The sequence below is a fragment of the Dermacentor variabilis genome, chromosome 5 (genome assembly GCF_050947875.1).
Source record: "Dermacentor variabilis isolate Ectoservices chromosome 5, ASM5094787v1, whole genome shotgun sequence".
NCBI lineage: Eukaryota > Metazoa > Arthropoda > Arachnida > Ixodida > Ixodidae > Dermacentor > Dermacentor variabilis.
This window is the reverse complement of record NC_134572.1, coordinates 7,584,946-7,612,930: the sequence shown is the minus strand read 5'-3', so window position 1 is coordinate 7,612,930 and position 27,985 is coordinate 7,584,946. Positions and strand designations below refer to the sequence as shown.

General features: G+C 45.7%; 1 protein-coding gene across 1 annotated transcript in view; it reads right to left on the bottom strand.

Annotated features, from left to right (window-relative positions):
• Gad1 (glutamate decarboxylase) overlaps positions 1-27,985 on the bottom strand; it is a 158,436-nt gene that overhangs the window by 47,393 nt on the left and 83,058 nt on the right. Inside the window, exon 4 of the mRNA XM_075691666.1 lies at positions 27,237-27,343. Within this exon, the coding sequence (XP_075547781.1) occupies positions 27,237-27,343 (107 nt within the window). The remainder of the gene's footprint in view (positions 1-27,236; positions 27,344-27,985) is intronic.

The following is a 27,985-nucleotide window of genomic DNA, read 5'->3' as shown; positions in this document are numbered from 1 at the left end:
TCATACATGCTTTACAGGTGTCTAATAACAGTTTCTGATAAGTTTGTGAACACATCTATTAGTGTGTAATCCCATATAACGATATCCTCTGTGATTACTACCTTTATAAGTAATGAAGTACCATGCTACTTGCAAGAACATATCACCCTGGGATTTTAAAAGAAATTTCTGCATTTCAACTATACACAATGTGCAATTTATTCAATAGAGGACCACAACCTGTTTTTTGCAATGACACACGTATTGCCAGCTTTACTTGCATACAGGCAAGAAAAAAACATCTGCAGACAAAGAAATTGCTCAATTTATTCGCCTGCCACTGGCTATAGCATTCTGCTGCTAACACAAGGTGAGGGGTTGTATTGCCAGCCGTGGTAGTCGCATTTCGATGGGAAAAAAAGGCAAAAGAAACTCTTGCGCTTTGATTATTTATTATAATTATCATTTATTGAACCCTTAAGCTTTGCAAGACTGTTGCATAAGTGGGCATGCATATGCAAAATCTAACAAGCAATATTAACACTAATCGAAAGCAAATGGCACAGTTGTATAACTAGCATCTTTTCTGATGTTTCGAATGTATAAACATTCATTGCATCAATATCTGTTGTCCAACAGCACTGCACAAATAAGCATGATCAGGCATAGTAAACATTCTATCAGGTAGCTGGTTCTACAGATGTATAAATCTCAAAAGACATGAATGCTGATACTACATCATGCACAAAGCACAAAGAAAACCTTTTTCAAGAGTTGTCCCTTCTGGCAGATATGAGTGGGCCATAAGCATTAGCGACTTTATTAGAGGGCATTGTGTAATACCACTTATGAAAGAATGAAGAAAGTGAAGAGGCTTTTAATACAGCACATCATGCTACTCTAATATGAGGAACGATGAGCGAAATAATTGGTGGCAGAGCACGTAAGTTAAACCGTAACTTTTTGAACGACATAAAATTCCAGGTGAGAGTTGGAGGTAAATTTCGCCCACCCACACCAACAACGCAAGCATACTCCAAGAAGCACTACAGTCTATCGAGTACTAGAGTCTATGGGAAAGCTACCTTATACAGAAATCAAGAATCATGCGACAAGCTCTCGACAACATGGCATACTTTCTTAGCCAGTTCGGCCTCTCATTTTCTGATAAGTCAGTTTACATCGACATTGGAAATAAGACCAGAATCAAAAACTACTCCATATTGCACATTGTGCTTCACATAGCTGGACAAATATATCTGCAAGTCAACAGCCCCAAATGATCGGCTAGTGTAAGACCAAGATGGGAGAGCGAGCACGTGGGCGAAACAATTATGCCATGCCTATTCTACACCCAGTGAAAAGAATAATCTTAAAACCATGGGGGTGGACAAGCGGATACTATGAAAAATCGCATATACTGTACTTGTGTCCAAGGTATTGTACAGTTGAATTACCAGCAGCGCACAAAAAAAAAAGAGAACTCATCGAATGCAGGCGTCGGGTACTGAGAGGTCATTCCAACTTTACCATCCTTGAAGACCTCTACGAGAAAGAGGAAACGAACAAGTACCTAGACAGAGTTGAGTTGCAGTCTGTGGCCCAATTTTTTCGCCTTAAAAGCTTGGAACCTGGTTGCAAGATACTACGCCAGCTAGCATGTGAGATGCAAAGACGACTACCACTCCCTTCAGAAACACTACCTCAGGAGCACCTGAACGTGAAACACAGCGGGCCCATACCATGGAATATGAGGGTAAACAATTAGGCCAGGAGACTATATGCAATTGCCAAACATACAAAAGAGGTTGCTAATCATGAAGACACAAACAAACTTCAGGCACATATAGTACACTGATGTGGCAATAACAGTTTAACAGTAGTATGACACTACATAAAATTAAATACCATACAACCAGAAAAGCTGAACTGAGAGCAATCAAAGCAGCACTTACAGTGCAAATTTGCTGACTACAACATCCTGCATGCCTGCATGGATTCACCAGAAATTGTCAGAGCCTATACATCACACAATATTATCAGGAAAATCGGCAGATTGACACGCGACTTGCAAGCACATGGCTAAGAAATTAAATTACACGATACATAGCCATGCAGATATTCCGCAACATAAGTGGGCTCATGAGCCCAACATAAGAAATGAAAACTGGAGGAGTTGGCATGGATTAATTATTAACTATAGCGAAAAGAAAAGACAACGGTGAAGATCAAATCACTCTGTGCGTTCACTTCGTTCTCGTTTATTGTCTTTCTGTTGCGCTGTAATGAATGAATTCATGAGGCTGCACAGGAGCAAAACAATGTCCCCACCTAAGGCCCCGATTTCACATCCAAATCTATTTGCACGGACGCGCACACATACACACACAAATGTTGCAAGGGCGCATAGCATGAAGCAGTATCGACAGGATGGCATTTGAAAGGGATGAGGGCTAACTTCCAACTAAGATTTATTGTGAAAATGAGGCAATTTATCCAGTTTACCAGAAAAGATAAGACAGCAAGACGGACAGGTAAAAATTGGTGCTTGATGCAACCAAACATAAATAAAAATGTTACAGAAAGAAAACGCAGGTAAAAATTCCAAGTGCAGTAAAAAACAAATCACTACAATCGCCAACCACGCGTGCCAGCACCTTCCAACAAACAATGTTTTTTTTTTCCCAATAGACAGATTGACAGCTTTCTTATGCAAGCACCGTCTTCCAGTTCCATGCCATTGGGAAAAGAGGTCTTGGAAGGTGGTCGCATGCGCAGTTGGTGATCACAATGCTTTTTTTCCCTGGACTTGTATATTTATTTGTATTTTCTCTCTTTCCTGTTTTTGATTGTTTGGTTTAATCAAGCATTGGTTTTTATCAGGCCTTGTCGCTGTACTACTTTCTGGTAACCTTTATAAATCGCTGCATTATCACAATAAACCTTTTAATTAGAAGTTAGCGTGCCCTGTTCTTACTGCCTTCACACTATACACTCTTGCAACATTGCCCAAATAAAAGGTTTTATAAGGTACACAGAAGTATCATAAGGACCATTAATGCCACTTGTTGCAGTCTAAAAAAAAATAAAGAATAGCCTGGCTGCAAATGACACAAGATAACAAATAGGACGAACAAGAAAACCGAGATCATTTTTACCGAGAACAGAATATTTAATGTACCTGGCGAGTAAATGTTGGCTGACAAACAATAAACTGAACACACACAACAAGGAGAAGCAAGGATCAATGTGTTTTTCCTGACAGGAAATGCACACATTTCTAACGGAGGCCATGCTGACGAGATTCTCCCAGCGTTTCTAGATCTACAGCTTCCATAATTTCTCTAGGCAGCAGATCTGTACAGAATGCTAGCTTCTTCGTCTACAATGCATGCTCAGATGTCGAGAGTGCATTGTAGAGGAAGAAGCTAGCATTCTGTGGAGATCGGCTGCCCAGAGAAATTATCGAAGCTGTATATGCAAAGACACTAGGAGAATCTTGTGTCAGCATGACCTGTGTTGCACTTTCAGAGATGGATGCGTTTCTTGTTGGGATCTGTATGGAAACACACCTGTTTTTGCTTCTCCTTTTTGTGTACCTTCGATTTATTGCTTGTCAACCAGCATTTACTTCGCATGTTCAATAAACTTTCATTTGCTAATGCGCCTTATGATCGTCTTGGTCTCTAGCAGAAAAGTGTTCATTCTTTTTACAGCAAAGCTCTATATGCCTAGGCGAAACACTCGTAGTCCGACCACAGAAACTCTAATGCAGGGGTATGAGCCATTGTTTGGGGGGCTATGAGCCATTGCATTCGTCTTACGTGACGGACAGACAAATTTCTCGTTGTGTAGGCATATAAATGGTCATGTATTTAAAACATATACATTTGTCTATGTATTATTGCAGGGAAGGGACACAAAGGGGGATGGGGTTCTCTCTATCTCTACGACTCCGAAATAAGTTCAAAATGTGTCCCTGTATTTAATTAAATGAAATGTGCGGTCCCGGTGTGTCACTTGGTAACTACAGTGCATAACCGAGTCATAAATACTATGATTAGCGCATTACGACACAAAAAATACTTAACATATTTCAGATACTTTGATGAACCTACTGGATTAACACAATGTACCACTCATTGCACCCTTCATGATGGTGATTATGCGAAGCGTGATGTGTGGCATTTCAAATGAACAATGTGATAAACCCAAGCCAAACGTGTGCGTAACCTCATTAAGAAACACAGACGTAACCAATAATTGAGAAAGACTTTAATAAACCGTCGGAATCAACCCAGTGATAAACGACGGAGCCGCATATTTCAGCTTCACCGGTTTACCATCTGTACGGGGTGCATGGGCGGTAATTTTTTCTGTTATTACTTGTTCAGCATTATATAATGTTGTGCCCTTCTTCCTTTGTAACCACTTTTTTGTTCCCCCTCGCCTAATATTCCAACCTCAATTGCACCCTGCCAGGTATATGAATAAATAAATAAATACATAAGCACATGTCATTCGTTCTTCTGCATACACCACGCACCATCCCTCCCTCAACAAATGCCACTGTGTTGATGTCTTGCAGTGTGCATCTACATTAACTGCTGTTTGCATTTTGGTATAGTTTGTGAACAGTGTAGTGCATAAACATTACATGATATTCTGGTTGTGACCTATGCGGTGCATAAGCAAACCTTGCAAAGGATGACATACTGGATTGCTGAAAATAAGACCAATTGTACAATATCACAGCTACTTTAACAGCATTTAATTGACCATTTGACAAAAACCTCACTTCGCATAGATTCCAACACATGCACTGAATCTGCAGTTTTTTTTCGCTTATTAATGCGGTCGTTACTGCATGACCACATCTTGTAGATTTGAAAACAACGTTCAGTAAATTGCTTTGATGCAACATATTTAAACAAATGTGTGCATCACTGCGATGGCAACACCAGAACTTGATACAGGCACGCACACTATAGCATGTGGACGAATGCTCAGGAGAAACACCATAATGTTTGCATCCTGATACTCGTAAGAGGTAATAGTTTGATTCCATGTCTGTTGATGAGAGGGAGAAAGAAAACTTGTGTTCATGGAACAAAGTCACGTTGATAAGCTTCGAGATATATTCATTACTTAACACTTTCGAAATGCTTACGACGAAGGCGCCAAGTAAAACGACGGACGAAGGAAGACGACACGGGACAACCACAAAGTCGTAATCATGCATAACCAACTCGGCCGCCAGCACGTGCTCAGTGACTTTCGAAATGAATAGTTATAGCTTGCTATCAGGGGCGTAGCCAGGGGGGGGGGGGGCTTATGGGGCTTCAGCCCCCCCCCCCCCCCCGAAATTTTTTCGTGCTGTCCATGCACCGCCTACCGAAGCTACCCTCGGCACCGGAAATCATTCTGGATTTTATCTAGAATGTCTTTTTCACGCTCGAAAAGACATTTCACCGCAAACATTGCGAACTGGGGCTGGATTTCACGGTTCGTCCATGTACCGGGAGTCACATAACGCAAGCAGCCCCATCCGAGCACAAAGTTTCAAGGGCGTTTTGATGACGAAAGGGCTACCCGCGGCATCTCGCGGAGGCCGCGGAATCTACGGAACGCATGGATTTCAATTCCGAAACTTTATGGGTATAAAGTTCCCATAAACTTTTGATGTGAAAGGTGCATTGACATTTCCAACGTTGTGCTTCAGATTTTCAATTGCGGAGCTTTGTGGGATTAATGCTGTTATAAACATTTGACGCTAAAAGTACACTGATTTTCTAAAGTCTTAAATCGGAACATACAACGAGACAAGCCAAATCAACACACTATCAGACAAGTCGACAAAGCACACAGCGAGGTCCGATAAGACGAAGCGTGGTGGTGGTTCTTTTGAGGCGTCATGTCACATAAAAAATATAAACATTTTTTTCACCTACGCCATAGCATCCATGTCAAGACACTAAAGCCAGCAAAGGTAACTGCGTCCTTATTTATTTTTTCTACTTTGACTTTTATTCGCAAGCATATTGAGCCTCTTCAATTTTTTTGTTGTCGCTGCCCTAATCGTGGGCTGCCAGAGCTAGCCAGAGCGCATACGTTTTTATCGTGTTACTCCGACCACCGCGCGGCGCACTTTGGTGCGCGTTCGGTTTGTTCTGGCGGAGTGGATTTTCGCCTGGCAGAGCTTTCGACGCTTTTTGGCTAGCAAACAACAAAAAGAAACAATGGTCGCTCGCCGCTGTCACTATGGGGACTCGACGGATTGCACCGAGTTCGCTTGAGCGCAGCCTCTCAGCAAAATTTTGTCTCGCCGTAGTAGAATACCGAGCAGTACGCCTATGGTTCTTTGTGGACCAAGCGCTTCACGTTTTCTTCGATATTCTTTCGATAGTTCCATTACGTGCCCAAAGTAAGCATTCGATTGTGACCAACATGCTTTCCTTTGCGTTTTCTCATTCCCGTGACCCCGCCCCACAATAGAAAACAAGACATTGTTGCGGGGCAGCAAATTGCCGCATGGCAAAAGTTCGATTTTCTTACCTCTTCTTTTGCGGAAAGTTTTGCGCCACGGGACGCTTCAGTTGTCGGCTACTCTTATTATATTATTGCGATAGCAATTATATGGACACTCCAGGCGCATTACTGCCGTTGCCGTCGCCTTCGCCCTCATGTTTTGTATAAAGCCCGAGGGCGAGAACATCGTGACCGAGCGCCGCATGCTGTATGTGCGAGTGAAAGCGTGGGGGGGGGGGGGGAATGGGTCAGCTGACGATGGTGACGCAATCTTCGGTGCGCAAAGGAGAAAAGCGGGGAGCAAGCGCGCCGCCTTCCTTCGCGCGCGATACATCAGGGGGAGTGGAGGGAGGAGGGTCGGGCCTTAGGATTCTGTGATCTGTGATTGTGCAAGATGTTTGTTTGCCTTGTTTGACGAATTATATACGGTGACGTTTTCTTAGATGCGTAGATTTATTGGAGACTTACATGTGTATTTAAATATTTTGTTGCGAGGTTTTGTGTATACGTGCAGTGAACTTTGTTTACCGTGATACTTTTTTGGCCTTTATCAAGCTCTATCTTCACATTTGCGTATTCCATTGTAGCTTCGTATTCCTAATGTACGAGGGTGAGTCAAATGAACGTGAGCCAACCCACTCCGCCCAATAATGGTTCGGTTCATTATCTGCGAGGCATGCGCGTAACACACAGGCATCTTTCATTTACAAAAGTGACACGCAGGTGTGAGGATAAATGCTTTTTAATGTTTCATACACTGGGTTAAACATGGTTGCGTGACATAATGGACATTCCAAAAGTTTAACAGCGTGGTGCTATGAAGTTTTTGACAGCTGAAGGCATTTTAAAAAAAGAAATTAGTCACCGCATGGCTGCCGCGTACGTTGAACATTGCATTTCATTGGCCACTGTGAAGCGTTGTAGCAAACGGTTCAAAGAAGGACGTGAAAGTTACAAAAATAGTCCAAGACCGGGCCAAAGCCATCCTGCAATCACCCCTAACAATATTGCAAAGGTTGATGAGCTGTTGAGACAAGCACGGATGATAAGCATCAGTGAACTGGCAGAGCGTGTGAACATCAGTCACGGTCCGGATCACACCATAATTCATAAACATCTCGGTTATCGGCTCTTGTGCGCGCAATGGACGCCCAAGATTTTGAACCACCGCCAGATGACGGAGAGGTTCGGCGCTGTCTTGACTCATCTGATATGGTCTCACAATGAAGGTGACGACTTCTTGTCTGTAGTTGTGACCGGGGACGAATCATGGTACCACTACTACGAGCATGAAACAGGACGGCAAAGCTCACAGTGAAAACATTCGCATTCACCACCCCCAAGAAAGCAAAGGCCATCATTTCTGCCGGAAAGGTGGTGTTGACTTTTTTTTCGATCGTCAGGGGCCATTGCTGAGAGAATTTGTTAACTCTTGAGAGACTATCAACTTTTTCGGATATTGTGAAACGCCGGAACGGCTGCGTGTCGCAATCAAGAGCAAACGACAGGGAAAATTGACGAATGGGGTCATCTTGTTCCACGACAATGCACGCCCCTACGTCGCTGATGTGGTTAGCACAAAACTGGCAAAGTTCAAGCGGGAAACGCTGAAACATCCGTCATACCGCCCAGACTTGTCGCCTTGCGACTTCCACTTTTTGGGGCAACAGAAAAAAACAGCTCAAGGGCACCAGATTCATGTCGGACGATAACGTGAAATAGTCAGTTGCTGACTTTTTGAAACAGCAACCCAAGGACTTTTATGAGACGGGAATCACGCGACTCGTTAGTCAATGGGACAAATGTCTAAATGCTCATGGAGACTACTTTTAGATAAAGTACCCCATTTCTCATATATTCGTATTGGCTCACTTTCATTTGACTCGCCCTCGTATGTTTTGCAGAACTGCTTTCTATACGTGCTCTCTGTTGAGACTATAATTTTGGTGCATTTACTCACAATACACGACCGGTGACAGCTGCTCCTGCTTAATACATTGGAACAAATGAGAGCGTCATCGAGATTTTTCACTGGCCGTTGAATATGCACTAGAATGTAAACACACTTCTTGAATGACAAAGTTTCATTAACATATTTGCCCTAAACTTGTTATTTCATGGCCTTTACATTTTTCATATCAGCGGCATGCAGTACTTTGCTGGTTTCGGACTGATACAATTCTAAAGTTCGTGTGATATTTTCTTTACCTATTAAATATACAACAACCAGGAATCATATATATCAGTTATTTTGTGCGCAATTTTTGGCACATACTAGGATGTTTTATGAAAAATACATATTTTACTTGTTTTGACAGTGCGTAACATACAAGAATTCGTTTGCGACATCTTTGGCAATGGCAATGCAATTATTATTCATGTATTTCATCCCTTGACAAATTGTTTAAGAGGAAGCGTTAGCTCGGGCCCAACTCCGGCGCGGATTATTCATATACATGGAAAACACAGAAACGCTTTTCTGTGATAACCCCTGGATCGCTTTTAATGAAATTTGTTGTATTTGAGAGAGAAAGGTGAATTCTAGTGTCTATTGGAAGCGAAATTTCGATTTAGGGCTTGAATTTTGTTGAAAATATTTCGAAAAATTCGAAAGTTAAAAAAAAAATATAAGCACGACGTTTACAAACTAGTAGCGTTGCATCAAGAAGAGATATCGCTGTTCTGTAAACATCTATCATAACAGTCAAAGCGGACAAATTTGGTTTGTCAATTTGTAGCTTACGTGAATTGGTCATGTTGTGTACAAGGATTCTGCAAAAGCCGTATTTCCACAATAGTAATTTTTTTTAGATTCATGTGCAACAATCAATTTTGTTCGCTTTAGATGTATTATTAGGTGGAATTCACAGAATTGTGATGCCAATTTTCATTGTTGAATTACAGACTTATAAACTAGATAGTTTCGTTTTCTGAAATTTTGCGATTTTGGCCAATTTTTGATAAAGAATTGAAAACCCAAATGAAAAATCCGAAACCAGCAGCCACTAGAATTTCAGTTTTTCCTTTAAATGCAAGAAACCTCGTCAAAATTGGTGCAGTGGTTGCCGACAAAAACGAATTCCCCTTCTCCATGTATTTAGGTACGAGCAGCCGACCTAAAGCTTCCTCTTAAGGACGAGGCCGAGCTGCAGGGTGAGCCCCCCAGGAACGAAATTTCTGGCTACAGCACTGCTTGCTATCGACATTGAAGCAGCCTTTTGACAGCAAGAAAAGAAACCAGTTTTTCCAGAATTGTGCATTGAATTTCAGGCAATTCAAACGGGCATAAAATTCTGCAAATAGAATCTGTTTAGGAAGACCAAATAGGAATAAAGATTTAGGCTTTCCTTTGTACTTTGGCTGAGCAACCTAGTTTGAAATGACACCAATTAGCATGTCGTAACAATGTTGATCTAATGCAGGTTAAATGCATGACTAGCTTAAGAAATCTGGATGATTGCTATAAATTACAATGAAGGAACTATAATATCTAATAACATCACTAATAATAATAATAATAATAATAATAATAATAATAATAATAATAATAATAATAATAATAATAATAATAATAATAATAATAATAATAATAATAATAATAATAATAATAGTTATTTCCACAAAACAGGCTAAGCGTTAGCGGCGTGCGAGGCTGTGCAGCAAGGTGAAAAACCCTACGGCAAGTGCGCCGCCGTGGGCGTACGTTCCTGTAGCACGCATTGATATGGTCTTCTCGTTGGAAGTTCGCAATATACTACTAGCGCGAGACACAGAACAACAAAGTGAACGAGAAGGGTGTCTTTTAGAATGCTTTGATACCACGCACTGTTTCTGCAGAAGTGAAGGAAACTGCCCAAAAAATCTGATGCGTCGGCTTTCGCGCCTTTATAAATATTCAGAGACGACTCATATATATATATATAGCTCTTGTAGCTCTCATATATAGCTCTCATATATATATATATATATATATATATATAGTCATAGCTCTTGTAGTATAGCCCTCTGGACCGTTTCCTTTTTTTTTTCTTCGAAAATAGTCCTATTAGGGTTATTATAATTACACGAAGGTATTTCGCCCTCGTCAGCAGCAGTCCCTGAGATAGTTATTCTGGCGGCTAGCTTCCCACGCTATGCGTGCCGCCCTCGCACCTGTTTAAGCTTTTCCTAGACGCTAGAGTTATACTAGGTCCACGCAACCTTGAGCGATCGGAAAGCGTGTTTTCCCCTCTTGGCCGGCGGAGAAGGGAGGCTTTGTTCCGGCCGCAGATTCCTCCCCGTCTCAGTAAAGTGCCTGGTGGTGGTCTCGCGCGGACGATGCCCTCTCGGTGAGCGCTTATTCCCCCTAATCTTTCAAGAGGTTCAATGCTTACAAGCATTTGTCTCGCAAACCATATTTATTTCAAGGGAGTTTTCCACGTCTCAATAATTTCTCTCGTCGTATTCGAGTGCTGATTGCCGTGTTATAGTTTGTTAACGAAGTTTTCCCTCAAGTCTAAATATTTTAAGGCAGTTTTCCTAGTCTCTAAAGCCGCTTGATCAAGTTCGCTTTTCTCCTCGGGCGGCCATTTTTCCAAGAAAGTATGCCTTCCAACCACTTGGAAAGCTACTATCGCGGAACACATCAGTCCCTTTCCACGTAAGTATGAGGCTCGGAGCAGGAGCTATGGCACTTGAAAGTAACCTGGGGCCTGACGAACCAACCGACTGAGCTATCTTTCCAGGCAACATCCAAGGGTCACGAGTTCAAATCACCTCTTATGTTCCTTTTTTTCCCCCAAATTTTCCTTCTTTTTTTTAAATTGTTTTTTCCTTTATTTTACCACTGTACGGGAACCCTCCTTCAATATATATATATATATATATATATATATATATATATATATATATATATATATATATATATATATATATATATATATATATATATATATATATATATATATATATATATTTATATTTATATATATATATATGGTCAATTATATATGGCCACACATGTGCAGGTCATAAATACCAGGTTCTCTAGCCGAGTGCCATCCGTGCGGTATAACCGAGCTCAGATTGGTCCACCTTGACTGATCAAATAGGGCACCACTATAGGTGAAATGAGGCGCACAACTCCTGCAGGACCCGCCGTGGTTGCTCAGTGGCTATGGTGTTAGACTGCTGAGCACGAGGTCGCGGGATCGAATCCCGGCCACGGCGGACGCATTTCGATGGGGGCGAAATGCGAAAACACCCGTGTACTTAGAATGAGGTGCAAGTTAAAGAACCCCAGGTGGTCGAAATTTCCGGAGTCCTCCACTACGGCGTGCCTCATAATCAGAAAGTGGTTTTGTCACGTAAAAACCCATAATTTAATTTTTAATTTAACTCCTGCGGGGACGGTAGAGTATCCGCCTCCCGTGCAAGAGGACCGTGGTTCAAATCCCGGTGCCGCGCAATTCCCCACCGGAAAATACAAAAATAAAGGCCGTGTGTTGAGAAAATTGCACAAACAGGCCTGGAGTGCGGCCTGATCCCGGTGACCAGAACCGGTAACGCACTCTCTCACCAGAGCAGGATTGGCCACCCTGGTGCAGTACTTGGCCACAACCTCCTATATGAATACAACAATCAAACCCCGGCCCTCAGTCCCCAGCAGCCGCGAAGCAACTGACCACGGCGGCGGTCAGATCTGTGACGCTGCAGAGGGTGCTAAGAATACCTGGTTCCGGACAGGCCGCCATTGGGATCTGAACCTGGCAACGTTTAACGTTAGAACGTTATCTAGTGAGGTGAGTCTAGCAGTGTTATTGGAGAAATTAGAGGGTAGTAAACGGTATATAATAGGGCTCAGTGACGTTAGGAGGACAAAAGAAGCATATACAGTGCTAAAAAGTGGGCACGTACTGTGCTACCGGGGCTTAGCGGAGAGACGAGAACTAGGAGTCGGATTCCTGATTAATAAGGAAATAGCTGGTAACATACAGGAATTCTATAGCATTAACGAGAGGGTGGCAGGTCTTGTTGTGAAACTTAATAAGAGGTACAAATTGAAGGTGGTACAAGTCTATGCCCCTACATGCGGTCATGATGACCAGGAAGTCGAAAGCTTTTATGAAGACGTCGTATCGGCGATGGGTAAAGTCAAAACAAAATACACTATACTGATGGGCGACTTCAATGCCAGGGTAGGCAAGAAGCAGGCTGGAGACAAGTCAGTGGGGGAATATGGCATAGGCTCTAGGAATAGCAGAGGAGAGTTATTAGTAGAGTTTGCAGAACAGAATAATATGCGGATAATGAATACCTTTTTCCGCAAGCGGGTTAGCCGAAAGTGGACGTGGAGGAGCCCGAATGGTGAGACTAGAAATGAAATCGACTTCATACTCAGCGCGAACCCTGGCATCATACAAGATGTAGACGTGCTCGGCAAGGTACGCTGCAGTGACCATAGGATGGTAAGAACTCGAATAAGCCTAGACTTGAGGAGGGAACGGAAGAAACTGGTACACAAGAAGCCAATCAATGAGTTAGCGGTAAGAGGGAAACTAGAGGAATTCTGGATCAAGCTACAGAACAGGTATTCGGCTTTAACTCAGGAAGAGAACCTTAGTGTTGAAGCAATGAACGACAATCTCATGGGCATCATTAAGCAGTGCGCAATAGAAGTCGGTGGTAACCCCGTTAGACAGGAAACCAGTAAGCTACCGCAGGAGACGAAAGATCTGATCAAGAAATGCCAATGTATGAAAGCCTCTAACCCTACAGCTAGAATAGAACTGGCAGAACTTTCTAAGTTAATCAACAAGCGTAAGACAGCGGACATCAGGAACTATAATATGGATAGAATTGAACATGCTCTCAGGAACGGAGGAAGCCTAAAAACAGTGAAGAAGAAACTAGGAATAGGCAAGAATCAGATGTGTGCGTTAAGAGACAAAGCCGGCAATATCGTTACTAATATGGATGAGGTAGTTCAAGTGGCTGAGGAGTTCTATAGAGATTTATACAGTACCAGTGGCACCCACGACGATAGTAGAAGAGAGAATAGCCTAGAGGAATTCGAAATCCCACAGGTAACGCCAGAAGAAGAAAAGAAAGCCTTAGGAGCTATGCAAAGGGGGAAGGCAGCTGGGGAGGATCAGGTAACAGCAGATTTGTTGAAGGATGGTGGTGAGATTGTTATAGAGAAACTGGCCACCCTATATACACAATGCCTCATAACCTCGAGCGTACCGGAATCTTGGAAGAACGCTAAAATAATCCTAATCCATAAGAAAGGGGACGCCAAAGACTTGAAAAATTATAGACCGATCAGCTTACTGTCCGTTGCCAACAAAGTATTTACTAAGGTAATCGCAAATAGAATCAGGAACACCTTAGACTTCTGTCAACCAAAGGACCAGGCAGGATTCCGTAAAGGCTACTCAAAAATAGACCATATTCACACTATCAATCAAGTGATAGAGAAATGTGCAGAATATAACCAACCCTTATATATAGCTTTCATTGATTACGAGAAAGCGTTTGATTCAGTCGAAACCTCAGCAGTCATGGAGGCATTACGGAATCAGGGTGTAGATGAGCCATATGCAAAAATACTGGAAGATATCTATAGCTGCTCCACAGCCACCGTAGTCCTCCACAAAGAAAGCAACAAAATCCCTATAAAGAAAGGCGTCAGACAGGGAGATACGATCTCTCCAATGCTATTCGCAGCATGTTTACAGGAGGTATTCAGAGACCTGGAGTGGGAAGAATTGGGGATAAAAGTTGATGGAGAATACCTTAGCAACTTGCGATTCGCTGATGATATTGCCTTGCTTAGTAACTCAGGAGACCAATTACAATGCATGCTCACTGACCTGCAGAGGCAAAGCAGAAGGGTGGGTCTGAAAATTAATCTGCAGAAAACTAAAGTAATGTTTAACAGTCTCGGAAGAGAACAGCAGTTTACGATAGGTAGCGAGGCACTGGAAGTGGTAAGGGAATACATCTACTTAGGGCAGGTAGTGACCACGGACCGGATCATGAGACTGAAATAACCAGAAGAATAAGAATGGGCTGGGGTGCGTTTGGCCGGCATTATCAAATCATGAACAGCAGGTTGCCACTATCCCTCAAAAGGAAAGTGTATAACAGCTGTGTGTTACCAGTACTCACATATGGGGCAGAAACCTGGAGGCTTACGAAAAGGGTTCTGCTGAAATTGAGGACGACGCAACGAGCTATGGAAAGAATGACGGGTGTAACGTTAAGGGATAAGAAAAGAGCAGATTGGGTGAGGCAACAAACGCGGGTAAATGACATCTTAGTTAAAATCAAGAAAAAGAAATGGGCATGGGCCGGACTTGTAATGAGGAGGGAAGATAACCGATGGTCATTAAGGGTTACGGACTGGATTCCAAGGGAAGGGAAGCGCAGCAGGGGGCGGCAGAAAGTTAGGTGGGCGGATGACATTAAGACGTTTGCAGGGACAACATGGCCACAATTAGTACATGACCGGGGTAGTTGGAGAAGTATGGGAGAGGCCTTTGCCCTGCAGTGGGCGTAACTAGGCTGATGATATATATATATATATATATATATATATATATATATATATATATATATATATATATATATATATATATATATATATGTGTGTGTGTGTGTGTGTGTGTGTGTTTGTGTGTGTGTGTTTGTGTGTGTGTGTGTGTGTGTGTGTGTGTGTTTGTGTGTGTGTGTTTGTGTGTGTGTGTGTGTGTGTGTGTGTGTGTGTGTGTGTGTGTGTGTGTGTGTGTGTGTGTGTGTGTGTGTGTGTGTATTGTTACGGTTGAATAGAGGACAAAGTCGTCGACGGTAAAGACGACGAAGTGGCAACAGCCTCTCGGGGTTCTGTGCTGCTGTATATATACGCATCGTGTAAATACATCGTGTAAATAGTTTATACCCGCGACATTTTGGTGGAGGTGCGGGGTACGCGTCTTCGCCACGGAGCTTCTCAGCGGACGTCTCACCCAGCCTTGGACCATGCTTCCAGTGGAAGTCACCGCGTCTGCAGCTACAATGTCGACTACGCATACCCAGTACGTTGCTCTACCTCAGCCACAAGACCACGACAAGTTCACGGGCCTCGAAGGCGTTGACGTAGAAGAATGGTTGAAGATGTATGAGCGCATCAGCAAGGTGAGCAGGTGGGATCCGATCATAATGCTGGCCAATGTCGTGTTGTACCTCGACGGAACACTGCGTATGTGGTTTTACACACACGAAGAAGAGCTAACCAGCTGGGACTTGTTCAAAGAGAAGCTGTCGGACGTTTTTGGCAATCCGACTGGTCGGCAACTAGCCGCCAAGCAACAACTCGCCACGCGTGCCCAAACTGCTACCGAGACGTATGTCTCCTACATTCAGGACGTCCTAGCCCTCTGTCATAACATCGGCACATCCATGCCAGAGGCGGACAAGCTTGGACACATTACCAAAGACATCGCGGACGACGCACTCAACCTTCTGGTCTTTAGAAACTTATCGACTGTCGACGCCATCGTGAAGGAATGTTGCCGTTTCGAGCAAGCGAAGAGTCGCCGCATATACAATAGGTTTACACGGCTTCCAAATACTGCAGCGACCTCTTCCTGTACCGACCCCACCGACCAATCTAGCTCGCCACCACCAAGCGAAAACGTTACCCGAGTTGTACGCCGCGAACTCGAAGCAGCGTTCCCTGCCTCGCCTCAACAGACGTCTTGGAACAACACTGCTGAGACGATATCGCTGATCCAGTCCGTGGTTCGCCAGGAAATCGCTAATATGGGTCTCCCCGGCGCCTGCTCCTTGAGTCGCCCTGACACCCGCCCTACTCCTATGCGTCCGTCCTATCGCAGTCCACCTCACAGTGTCCGTTATCCCTACACTACCACCAGAAAGCCATCGGACTGGCGTACACCTGACGACAGACCGATGTGTTTCTGCTGCGGCCGAATCGGTCACGTTTCTCATCACTGCCGGAGCCCTTGGCCGTCCCCTCCTCGAAACACCTTCCGGAATACAAGTTCGCCCCGAAGTTCCTCACCCCGTCGCTTCTATGACGCTTCCGACGCCACTACGTCGACTCGCCGCTATGCTCGCTCGCCCTTGCCTCAACGTCGTCAGCCACGTCCGCCCCAGCTTCACCGCTCGCCGTCGCCGACCTACCCAGGACCGTCCCAGCAGGAAAACTAGGCAATGCGGCACCTCGAGGTGGTGCTGCAATGTCGCATTCGCCGCAAAATCCTCCTTAGACGCTGTTCACGAGAAATAACCTTCTTGACGTCCAAGTTGCACACCCTTCACAGCATATCGCAGAACACATATCGATTATGACCAGCCGCCTGCGCCACCATTTAAAGATAATTGTTACGCCTTCCGTTACTCGGTTCGTACGAATCGCCGACGGTAGCATGGTGACCGTGGTCGGAATGTGTACGGCACGTGTGAGCCTTTGCGGCCGCCATACTGTCGTCCTTTTCGCTGTGCTTGACCAATGCCCCCATGACCTCATAATAGGCCTAGACTTCTCCGCCCATTCAGCGCTCATCGATTGTTCCTCAAGTACTGTGCGTCTCGACCTGCCTCTGCTGGACGTTCCTACGACACCGCACGAAATTCACCTAAGACCGACTGATTTTGTTCACGTTCCACCACAGGTCTGCACATACATCGATATGTCGCCTTCTACGGCAGTTCCCGATGGTGATTACATCTCCGCTCCCATAACTGCCATCGTTCTCACCCACAACGTTACCGTTCCGTATACAACAGTGAGGGTCACAGACAATCGCACGTATCTCTCTGTGGTGAATTTCGGGCTCGCTAAGCAAATTCTGCCGAAAGATATCACCCTGGCTACAATCACTCCTTTCGAAGTTAGTTGCGTTGAGACCTTCGCCGTCGATGCTGCCTGTGAGCCTTTCCGGTCTGCTAAATGTACTGACAACGACATCAGGAAAATGGTCGCCCCGGATCTCACTCCTGCAGAGACTGAACAGCTGATAATCCACCCATCCATCGGCGACCATACCGAGTGTCAGCTTCGGAGCGTCACGTCATCAAAACCGAAATTGACAAGTTGCTAGCGAAATACATCATTGAGCCATCGTCAAGTCTCTGAGCATCCCCTGTCGTGCTGGTTAAAAAGAAGAACGGTTCATGGAGGTTCTGCGGCGATTACCGCCGCCTTAACGGCATTAACGAAGAAGCGCCTTTCAGCTGTACTTGCCGTTTTTCGCAAGGCCGGTCTACAGCTCAACTCTAAGAAATGTAACTTCGGCCACCGTGAGATTACTGTTCTCGGACATGTCGTTAATGCGACTGGCATCCGACCGGATCCAGAGAAAATTCGCGCCGTGAAAGAGTTCTCGGTCCCACGGTCCGCAAAAGATGTCCGAGAGATAGAGAGAGAGAGAAAAACTTTATTTGGTTCCTTCAAGGATTTAGCCTCTCGAGGTCTCGGTCGTCTTGGGCGCCGGCGACTTGGAGCCTCTTCCGGCAAGGGTGGGCCCCTATTCCAGGGCTCCACTGAGCCTAGCTACCTCACTAGCGTGCTGCACTAAGGCCCTTTGGGCCGTGAGCTCGCAGCTGGTATGCCGACTCTCCCATTGCTCCGCACTCGGGTTATTGTGTTGGTGGAATGATTTATTGTGTTTACATTCCCATGTGACATGATATAGTGTGGGTGTGGCCCCACACCATGGGCAGGTGTCTCTGTATTGTGTTGGGTACATTTTGTTTAGGATGTATAAATTTGGGAAGGAGTTTGTCTGCAATCTGCGCCAACTCGTTGCTTCCTCCTGCGTTAGAGCTTTGTGCGGTGGGGGATATTTGGCTCTCGTCCCTCTGTATAAGTTTAAGATTTCTGTGTATCCTCCTTCACAAGCGTGTGGGTGATACTCCGGGGCGCGAAGTTTCGTGGGCCTTTGCTCTTACTTCCGCCGCTTTGTTAAAGATTTTGCCACGATAGCACGCCCTCTCATAGATCTCCTGAAGAAAAGTGTGCCGTTTTCATGGGGATCCTCTCAGGTCACCGCCTTTTCTCGCCTTACCACCATGCTCACCACCCCACCGATTCTAGGACATTTTGCTACTTCAGCCCCTACAGAGGTGCGCACCGATGCCGGTGGCCACGGAATCGGTGCCGTCTTGGCACAAGTTCAACACGGCCGTGAACGTGTCATCGCGTACGCTAGCCGTCTTTTGTCACCTGTGGAGCGGAACTACTTCATTACCGAGCGCGAATGTTTGGTCGTTGTGTGGGCAGTGGCGAAATTCCGCCCCTATTTATACGGCAGGCTTTTTTCTATTGTAATGGATCACCACGCCCTCTGTTGGCTTTCGTCCTTAAAAGATCCCACAGGGATGCTTGGACGATGGGCTTTGCGGCTACAAGAGTATTCCTATTCGGTGGTGTATAGGTCTGGTCGCCTACACAAGGACGCCGACTGTTTGTCCCGTTACCCTGTACACACGCCTGCCAACGCCGACATGGACGCTTCCGCAAGTGTTCTTTCCATTTCCCAGCTTTTGGACATGGCCAACGAGCAACGCTATGACACTACTTTGAGGGCCCTCATTGACCAAATGGAATCTGTTCCTACTGATCCATCGTTACGGTGGTTCGTTCTCAACGACGGGATATTGTACCAACGCAGTTCTCATCCTCACGGTCCTCCCCTTCTCCTTGTCGTTCCTCAACACCTCCGCTCAACCGTGCTTCAGGAGCTTCATGACGCCCCAACTGCCGGACACCTTGGCTTTGCTCGCACTTACGACCGCGTGCGCCGCCGCTTCTACTGGCCCGGCCTCGCAAGCTCCGTACGGCGCTATGTAGCTGCTTGCAAGCCCTGTCAATATCGCAAAAAGCCAGCAACGCTTCCTGCCGGTTACTTACAGCCGATCGACATTCCACCTTAGCCGTTCTTTCGCGTGGGTTTGGATCTCCTTGGTCCTTTCCCTGAGTCCAGCTCCGGCAACAGGTGGATCGCTGTGGCTACTGATTATGCGACGCGCTATGCCATCACTCGGGCACTTCCCACGAGCTGCGCAACGGACGTCGCAGATTTCCTACTCCGGGATATCATTTTAGTACATGGCGCCCCGTGACAGCTCCTTACTGACTGAGGCCGCACTTTCCTCTCCCAAGTCATCGCCGATATCCTACGATCATGTTCTACCAAGCAGAAACTGACCACCTCCTATCATACCCAGACCAACGGCCTTACTGAGCGACTTAATCGGACTATTACTGACATGCTATCTTAATACGTTTCACCCGACCACAAGGACTGGGATGTGGCGCTGCCCTACGTCACGTTCGCCTATAATTCATCTTGCCATGATACTGCTGGGTATTCTCCATTTTACTTACTCTTCGGTCGTGACCCACTATTATCATTGGACGCTTCCCTCCCCTTGATACAGGATCCGAGGAGCGAGTATGCCTGCGACGCCATCGCCCACGCCGACCATGCGCGCCAGCTTGCCCGCACTCGTCTGTTGGCATCGCAGGAATCTCAACGACAGGCTTACAATCGCCGCCATCGTTACACACATTTTTCACCAATCTCTCTCGTGCTACTTTGGTCCCCTTGCCGCCGAGTGGGGCTCTCCGAGAAACTCCTTCCTTGCTACAAAGGCCCTTACCGTGTTCTACGTCAAGTGACCAATGTTACTTACGAGATCATCCCCGAGACCTCCATCATGCCACCCGGTTCCACATCACCTGACGTCGTACACGTCTCTCGGCTTAAGCCGTACTTTGCCCTTACCGACGGCCCCATCTGAAGCACCTGGACGGTGCTTTTTCTGCCAGAAGTCGTGTTACGGTGTAAAAGAGGACAAAGTCGTCGACGGTAAAGACGACGAAGTGGCAACAGCCTCTCGGGGTTCTGTGCTGCTGTATATATACGCATCGTGTAAATACATCGTGTAAATAGTTTATACCCGTGACAATATATATATAGACAGCATACTCCGCACCGCGACGGAAGAACCAGACTAGCGCTAAGGTTGAATTTCACAACACAATTTTCATTCCACTGTCAGTAATCACACAGATCATTTGCGACTTCGTTCAGGGGCACACGCGGGCTTTCGGGTTGTTTACTTGTTGCTGCGTTTGGCGCAATAATATGGCTAGAAGCAGGTACCGCATATGCGCAATCACGAGCAATATACACACATTATTTCCCCAGAAGCTGACGCTGAGCACGGGTAACGTGAGGATCTTGTTGGGCTGACACGACGAATTCGTGGCAGCCAAATTCCGAATACTGCACATGCGGTGAGGGCAGCTATCTGAAGTTGGTGATTGGCCATCTTGTAGATTGTTGTAGAGCAGGCTGAACGAAACGGTCATACAAGGCAGACGATACAACACACAGCGCCGACCAACTGTTTACGGTCGCTGTGTCTCGTTGCACTGGACTTCAGAAACCGCCGTTGCGCACTCCAAAACAAATCTTAACTTCAACATGGTTTCAAATGACAAAACACGCATATTGTTTGCTCTTAATAAAGAAAAGTCTACATGCAATATTATAATTCAAACGTATTATTCGTTACATTAAAAGAAATATGCAGCGTGTGGCACGAAACCTGGCAGTTAGCCACCCTGGGCGTCGCACCAGTCGCATTGTTGAAATCGCAATCATGTGAAATGAGCCCTCTAAAAATCGCATTGCGACGCGTGCGACTGCACCGATTTTCGTCGTTCCAGTCGCAGCATGTGAACAGCCTTAATAGAACCGCAAAGGAGTGGAACGGTCTGTCTGCCCATGTCACGCACCACTCCGACGCACATCACTTCAAGGCTGCTCTCGAATCACTGTCTTGTTAAACTAAGCCCATTCCTCATGTAATACCCCGGCCTTTGAGGTATAGCAAACAAACAAACAAACAAACAAACAAACAAACAAACAAACAAACAAACAAACAAACAAACAAACAAACAAACAAACAAACAAGCAAACAAACAAACAAACAAACAAACAAACAAACAAACAAACAAACAAACAAAAACAAACAAACAAACAAACAAACAAACAAAAACAAACAAACAAACAAACAAACAAATAAATAAATATGCCCTGGGCAGTACATGGCCTGTCTAGCTCAAAATTTTCTCCTTACTGCCAACTAGAATATCGACTACCGTTGTTTGCTCTCACATTCACACCGCTGTCTTCGTGTATTTACACCCTGCATTGTAAATGTAGTCACAAAATTATAGTAATATTTATTATTCCTATGGTCAGGCACGTACCCAGCGGGGAGGGGGGTGCGAAATTAAGCGGCACAACCCCCTACCCCCCGCCCACGCCACCATTCCGCAACCATATTCCTAAAGTGCCGCCAAATCAATCTTGAGACTTGACAGCTATTCGGCCGTCAGCACTGGACAGCTGTTACAGTATTATTAGACATGTTTAGTTTAGCGTTTGCAACCAAACGTAAACACATTACGTACGTATAGAAATAGCATTGTCATCACTGGTGCATACTCTGAACGTTATTGGGTGTCTGCGGTTTACGTTAAAAAAGATTTAAATTATGGAGTTTTACGTGCCAAAACCACTTGCTGATTACGAGGCACGCCGTAGTATGGGGACACCGAAAATTTCGACCACCTGGGGTTCTTTAACGTGCATGCGGTTTACGTGCACCGTGATAACGTACGTTATTTGACGAGTTTAACGTTCGAATGCTAAGAAATAGCGTTGTCGAACATGGCAGCACCCATGGCTCCCGCTTCAGCGTGAATTCCCGTGATGGCTGCACTCCGACTCGCGTTGATCGGCAGTAAATATTGAAATGAGCTTTTGCTTCCTCTAAGCTGACCTGAAATGTTAGTTATGACTGCATAGCGTGTCCAATTTCTGAGATAGTTCGGCGATTCCGGCGCCCCTAGGCCTAACGAGACGCGTTGGCATAGCAACAGCAGGATGGTTGCGAATGGATTGTCTCGGGTTGGATACGTTAGGCACGAGGCACCAGACGGCGCCCTGTTATATAACGTGCAACCATAGAGTTTCTCACTACATTACCCTAGAGGGAAATCTGGCGCTGCAATCCTTCAACCATCATGGGAATGATGGGAAGTACAGGCTTCGGATTGGCGTTCTGTTGACAGGCGAACAAGTCTACAAGTATTTTTTGCCAGTTTAGGTTTCGCTCCAAGCGCAATTGCTGTAACCTGCAGTGCGACAGTGCAACGCAAAGCTCTCTGCCTTTGTTATGTTGCTCGAAGTGGCGATAGCGCGCTGGGCAAGCGGCTGAGATTATGTTTGTGTCGCGGTGTGGTGTCGAAGCCCTGACGAGAAAGCCACGGCATCGTAAACGTTGAAAGAACATGTTTTGACAGTTTGGACCTTGGTTTGTTAAGTGTACTAATTAGGTTGGCGCTGTAGCGTTACGTGTTTTATGAAACTTCAGAATAGGAAAAAGAAGGCACTACTGATACAGGACATAGACAGTTGTACTTCTGGTGGCTTGACAATGAAATTTTTTTGCGGGCTTCATTATGCATTGCTCGTTTATGTGCTCATTGAAATGCGTGTTTTAGGACTTTGAGAACACAAACTTACTTGTGATAGGAAAGGTTGCTGCTTCCTGGCTGTATTCTAGTGTCGCAAAATGGGTAAGTGCAAAGCCACGCCGTAACGCTTCGGAAGCGGTACGTCAATATAATATATAATGAAGCATACTCGTAGGAAGCCACAAGCGTCCTAGCTATCACTGCAGCAGATATGCTTAAAAGTACTTGAAGACGTTCCGCAATCGTGACAGCCGACGCAGCTTTTCGAAAGAGCGTGAGAGTTCGCAAGTGCATGTCGTCTGCGAGAAAAGTCTTGCGTTTGCAGCGAGCAGGCGTCGTATCAGGCGACACTTGTAGCATTCCGCTCAAGGGCGCAACACTTTCTCACAATACATGTTTATTTCCATAAATACTTGATGAGTATTTTTATATAAGTACATGTACGGTTGTTATTGCTGTTGCAAAAATAAATAAATAATTATTCTTTGGCGTTAAATCCGGAACATAATGGCACAAGAATGCATACCCTGGTGTGTCCTGGCGATAAACCATAGTAAACCGTGCTTCCATCTCAAAGGGATACAAAGTTTATGCAGCGTGTTGCACATTATATAACATACTGCAGAAATAAAATTAGATTTTACGCGATAATATTTGAATATAGCTTCGTTTACTGCGCCGCAAGCAAACGCCACTAGTCTTAAAATCGAAGTCAATCCGAAGCCTGTACTTCCCACCATTCCCATGTAGGTTGAGGCAACGCTCATGAGAGCCCCCGTAGACACTAGCGCAACATTTCCCCCTAGGGTATTTATTTAGAAACTCTATGCGTGCAACAGAACTGAGTCGGAAAGAAAGGGAGGGGGAGTCGGAATGCTCATCCATCAAGGACCCAAATGGAAAAGAGTAAATTCAAAATGTAGCTTAGAACGACAGAAAGTTGAGCTAGTTGTTAAAGATTCATTATGCAAAAAAAGAGGTGAGGGGTGCAAACAGGACACAAGAGTAGAGAAGTGGACAAAACGAACGCCGACTATCAAGTGAAGGGAGCACTGAGGCGAAAAAAGAAAAGAAGACACAAAACTCATCCGCGCAAGCTCAGGAATGGTATCACCACGTGTCAGTCGGGTACATGGTTCGGTCAACGTGAGCGATAACTGTTGAGGGACTTAATCTCTTCTTTATGTAAGGTAATCGAAGGCTGACTCACGCACGCACTTCCACCTTTATAGATATGCCATGCCTCTACCATAAGATGCGTATCGTCATTCCTATGCCTTGTCAGGATTGGGGGCTCAATCCCATCGCTCGTGATCCGTTAACAAGGTTGGAGTCGGGCATGAATTAGAAGGTAGCTGGCCCATGCCGTCGTCCAACTTATCCACGCTGAGGACGTTGATGAAGGGAAGGACTGCTTCTCATCGAGAACGAGGAATATGGGTTTATTTGCAGTATTTATATCAGTCTAACATGACTTTTTGAGAAAGTACATCAGTCTAACATGACTGCTTGAGAGAGAGTGCCCTGAGCAGCCGCACAACAGCGGTTTTTAAACACTCGGTCCTCTCCCGATACAAGGTGATGCGAACGTTCGTTTAGTCATCGTAAACTAGCCGCCTCTCTGCGGCACGGTTTACACACACACACGCATACACACAGGTGCGAAGGTCCGGAGCCGACGTCAGAGGGGCCCCGTAGAACTCGGAGCCGTTCCGGGTAGCGCGTTGTCTTGCGTCTTGGCCGGTGCGTGGGAAGCAGCGCAAAACGGCGTTCCCGCGGCAACTCGCGCACCCGTAGCAGATCAGGTCCGCGTCGGGGAGTTTGGTAACAATAGTTGGCCCGCCGAACTCATTCCGTCACAACGGCGATGAGGCTAGAAGTTGGCGGCGGTTTCAGCACAAAGCCTGCTTCATCAAACGCATCCTAGCTGAAGCGACGGAGGGTGGGGGATGCGCGTCTTGTTCCCCGACACAAAGTCGATTTAGTCACGCTGTGGCTAGAGGTCGGCGGCGATGCTTCCGAGATGTTGCTTTCCCAGTCGCAACTGGGTGGCAAATTTGCACTGCAGCTGGCGGTTCTTAACAACCTGTACAATATCGCGCATTCATCTAACTCTGGCGTGCAGTTACAATCTTGGCATATTGACATATCTATCTATATACCTTGACATATCTCTAAAGGTGGAAGTGCGTGCGTGAGTCAGCCTTCGATTACCTTACATAAGGAAGAGATTAAGTGCCTTAACAGTTATCTCTCACGTAGACCGACACATGTACCCGAGTGACACGTGGTGATACCATTCGTGAGCTTGCGCAGATGAGCTTTGTGTCTTCTTTCTTTGTTCGCCTCAGTGCTTCCTTCAGTTGATAGTCGGCGTTCGTGTTGTCTCCTTCTCCACTCTTGTGTCCTGTCTGCACGCCTCACCTCTTCTTTTTTTGCATAAGGAATCCTTACCAGCTCTTCTGTCATTCTAAGCTTCAATTCTAGTTCTCTGATCCCTTTTCCATGTTCCCCTACTTATCTGCACAATCCTGCTTCGTTAGCTTCCTTAAATGCGATATGTATGTTCCACGCTAGAACTATGTCGTGGTTTAGTCGCAATCGTGTCGTCACATTGGAAGTTGAAATGATGTGCGGCTTCCTTCAACCATCAACTGGGCATGCAAGGAGGATTGGAGCTATTCTTTCCGCCGAATCATGACGCCAAGTTAGGTTCTATCAGGAGTGTCTAAAGGTCCGTTGCGCGGCCCTGGGAGACGGACGCCATTACAACCGCCCCTACGCCGATTGGAATATATCAACATTATCTGAAAGCAACAGTAGCACATCAGCTTACCCTAAGAATACTGAAGAGACGAACGAATCTTCCGGTTGTCGCCTTCGCCAATTGCGGAACGTAACCTATTTTCTAGTGGCAGACCTGAATTTAACTCTATAGCAGCTTGCGGCGTACTACTACCCTGTTCTTATATGGCCCGTGGCAATGTTCCCACAGTAGTCTAGGGAGACTTACCCGCGCATTAATTGCTGTCATCTTCCTTGAACAGTTTCAGAAGATGATAGCTGTACGGTGGCTCTTTTATCTTGTTAATCTTTAAATGATACATACGGGTACCAGTGATGCTCACTCCCAGTCCATTTGGGTGACAAACTACATCGATTGCAAAACCTTTCGTTAATTCACGGCAGCGAAGGTGGGAAGCGTTTCCGATTGTATAACGATGCCGCAGGGAGCAAGCAATGCTGCGCGAGGCATCAAAAGGCGCCAATGGAGCTTGTTAGCCGCACGGCATTCGAAGGAATTCAATCCGCGGTGGACGTGCGAGCCAGTTTTGCCGCATGCGCTCACTGAAACAACGGCGCAGATGTGACGGAGCAAAAAAGCCAAGTCGACGAGCACCGTAACCTCCCCAGGGAAAGCTATACGACACGCCGGCGGATATATGATGGAACGCACATGCGCACTGCTGCTCGGACGCGACCGTCGACAGTACGTGCCGCGCCGCTAACAGGTGCGTTGATCCAATTCACGGCTGTTCACATTGCCAAGTACTCGGTGACCCAAGCTTGTCCAACGGTTGGTTTCGAGCCCTGTTCCCTCTGTCTATAGCAGCCCGATGCGTTACCCCCATTCGACGACGGATTCTACAAAACAGATACAGGCACAGAAACATACATAAATAGAAACATAGATAACCCCCGAAAAGTTTGTGAAGTACCCTGACTATGCTCATGCATAAAAAAAAAAGCTATTTCATGTCATCCATAAATGAACAGGAGCTCGACATGGAAACTTTTTCGGGCCTTTTTTTTGCAAGCCAAAGGCCCGAATACACAACTAATTAATAAGCCTAAATCAGTGATGCCACATTCGTGTCGTCGGCGCCACTGTTAGTGTTTGGGCACGTAATTCAGCACGGACACTTAGGTATCCATTTTCTGTGTCGATTAGTCGGTCCTAAATTTTTTGTCATGCAGCGTGGGAAGATTTCCGAAAGGGCAATTTGGAGGTCTGTTCTGATTCTGTGTCTGCTTAATACGCATGAATGGACAGGAGCCGTTTGTTGTCACTGGAGGCGCTTCAGTCGCTGCCTGTTTTGGGGGTGCTTTGCAAGCACGCTCCAAAGTAGCTGATGACATATCAGTGCGGAAACGCTGCGCATGCGTGAGTCCACAGCGTGCTCACCGGGTGCCAGGATGCTGTCGCCGTTGGTGTAGCCGATGAGATCTCGCATCTTCTTCATCACCACGTTCTCCATGAGGATGAACACCGGTGCGATCTCGTACGTGAACCTGCACAATCGCACGCATATAGTGCTTTCAACTGATGTCAATACGTGCGTCACTGTGTTTGCACCACACAGCACAAAAATGTGCGGGTATGAGCTTTGAGTTTCAATAAAGATGCTGTAACCACCAGTGTTGTCCAGGATAGAAAATAGCTATCGAGCTGCTTGAAGCATCAAAATAAAAGCCTCCGACAGGAACATGGTGCCATAAAAATGTGCCACGCAGCCCATTCTGAAGGACCACTATGCCGCAGCTACATTCACATCTAATCGACCTTTTGCTTAGCTGCCTTACCCGCCGTGGTGGTTTGGCGGGGTGTTTTGCTGCTAAGTGCGAGGTGTTGCGTACTCCAGGGTAGCGTACCGTACTGCTGCCGAGAAGTAGCGACGCCTGTCTATCGAAGCTCGACCGACATTACTTTTTGGGTAGTGTGGCGTTGTCGGCGGGCTGCAGGCATCCGGTAGATCATGGCGACCAAGCAGAGGCGAGACGATTTGCTAGTGCGAAACTTGCACTGTTTATTAAAAGGTAGTTGAAAGAAAATAAGAAAAGCATGAAGTATGAAGTCTCAGGTATGAAGTCTCTCAAAGTACATTTCGGAGCCCCTTAAATAGGCTCTCTACAAGTTGTGGGCGGGATCTTGCT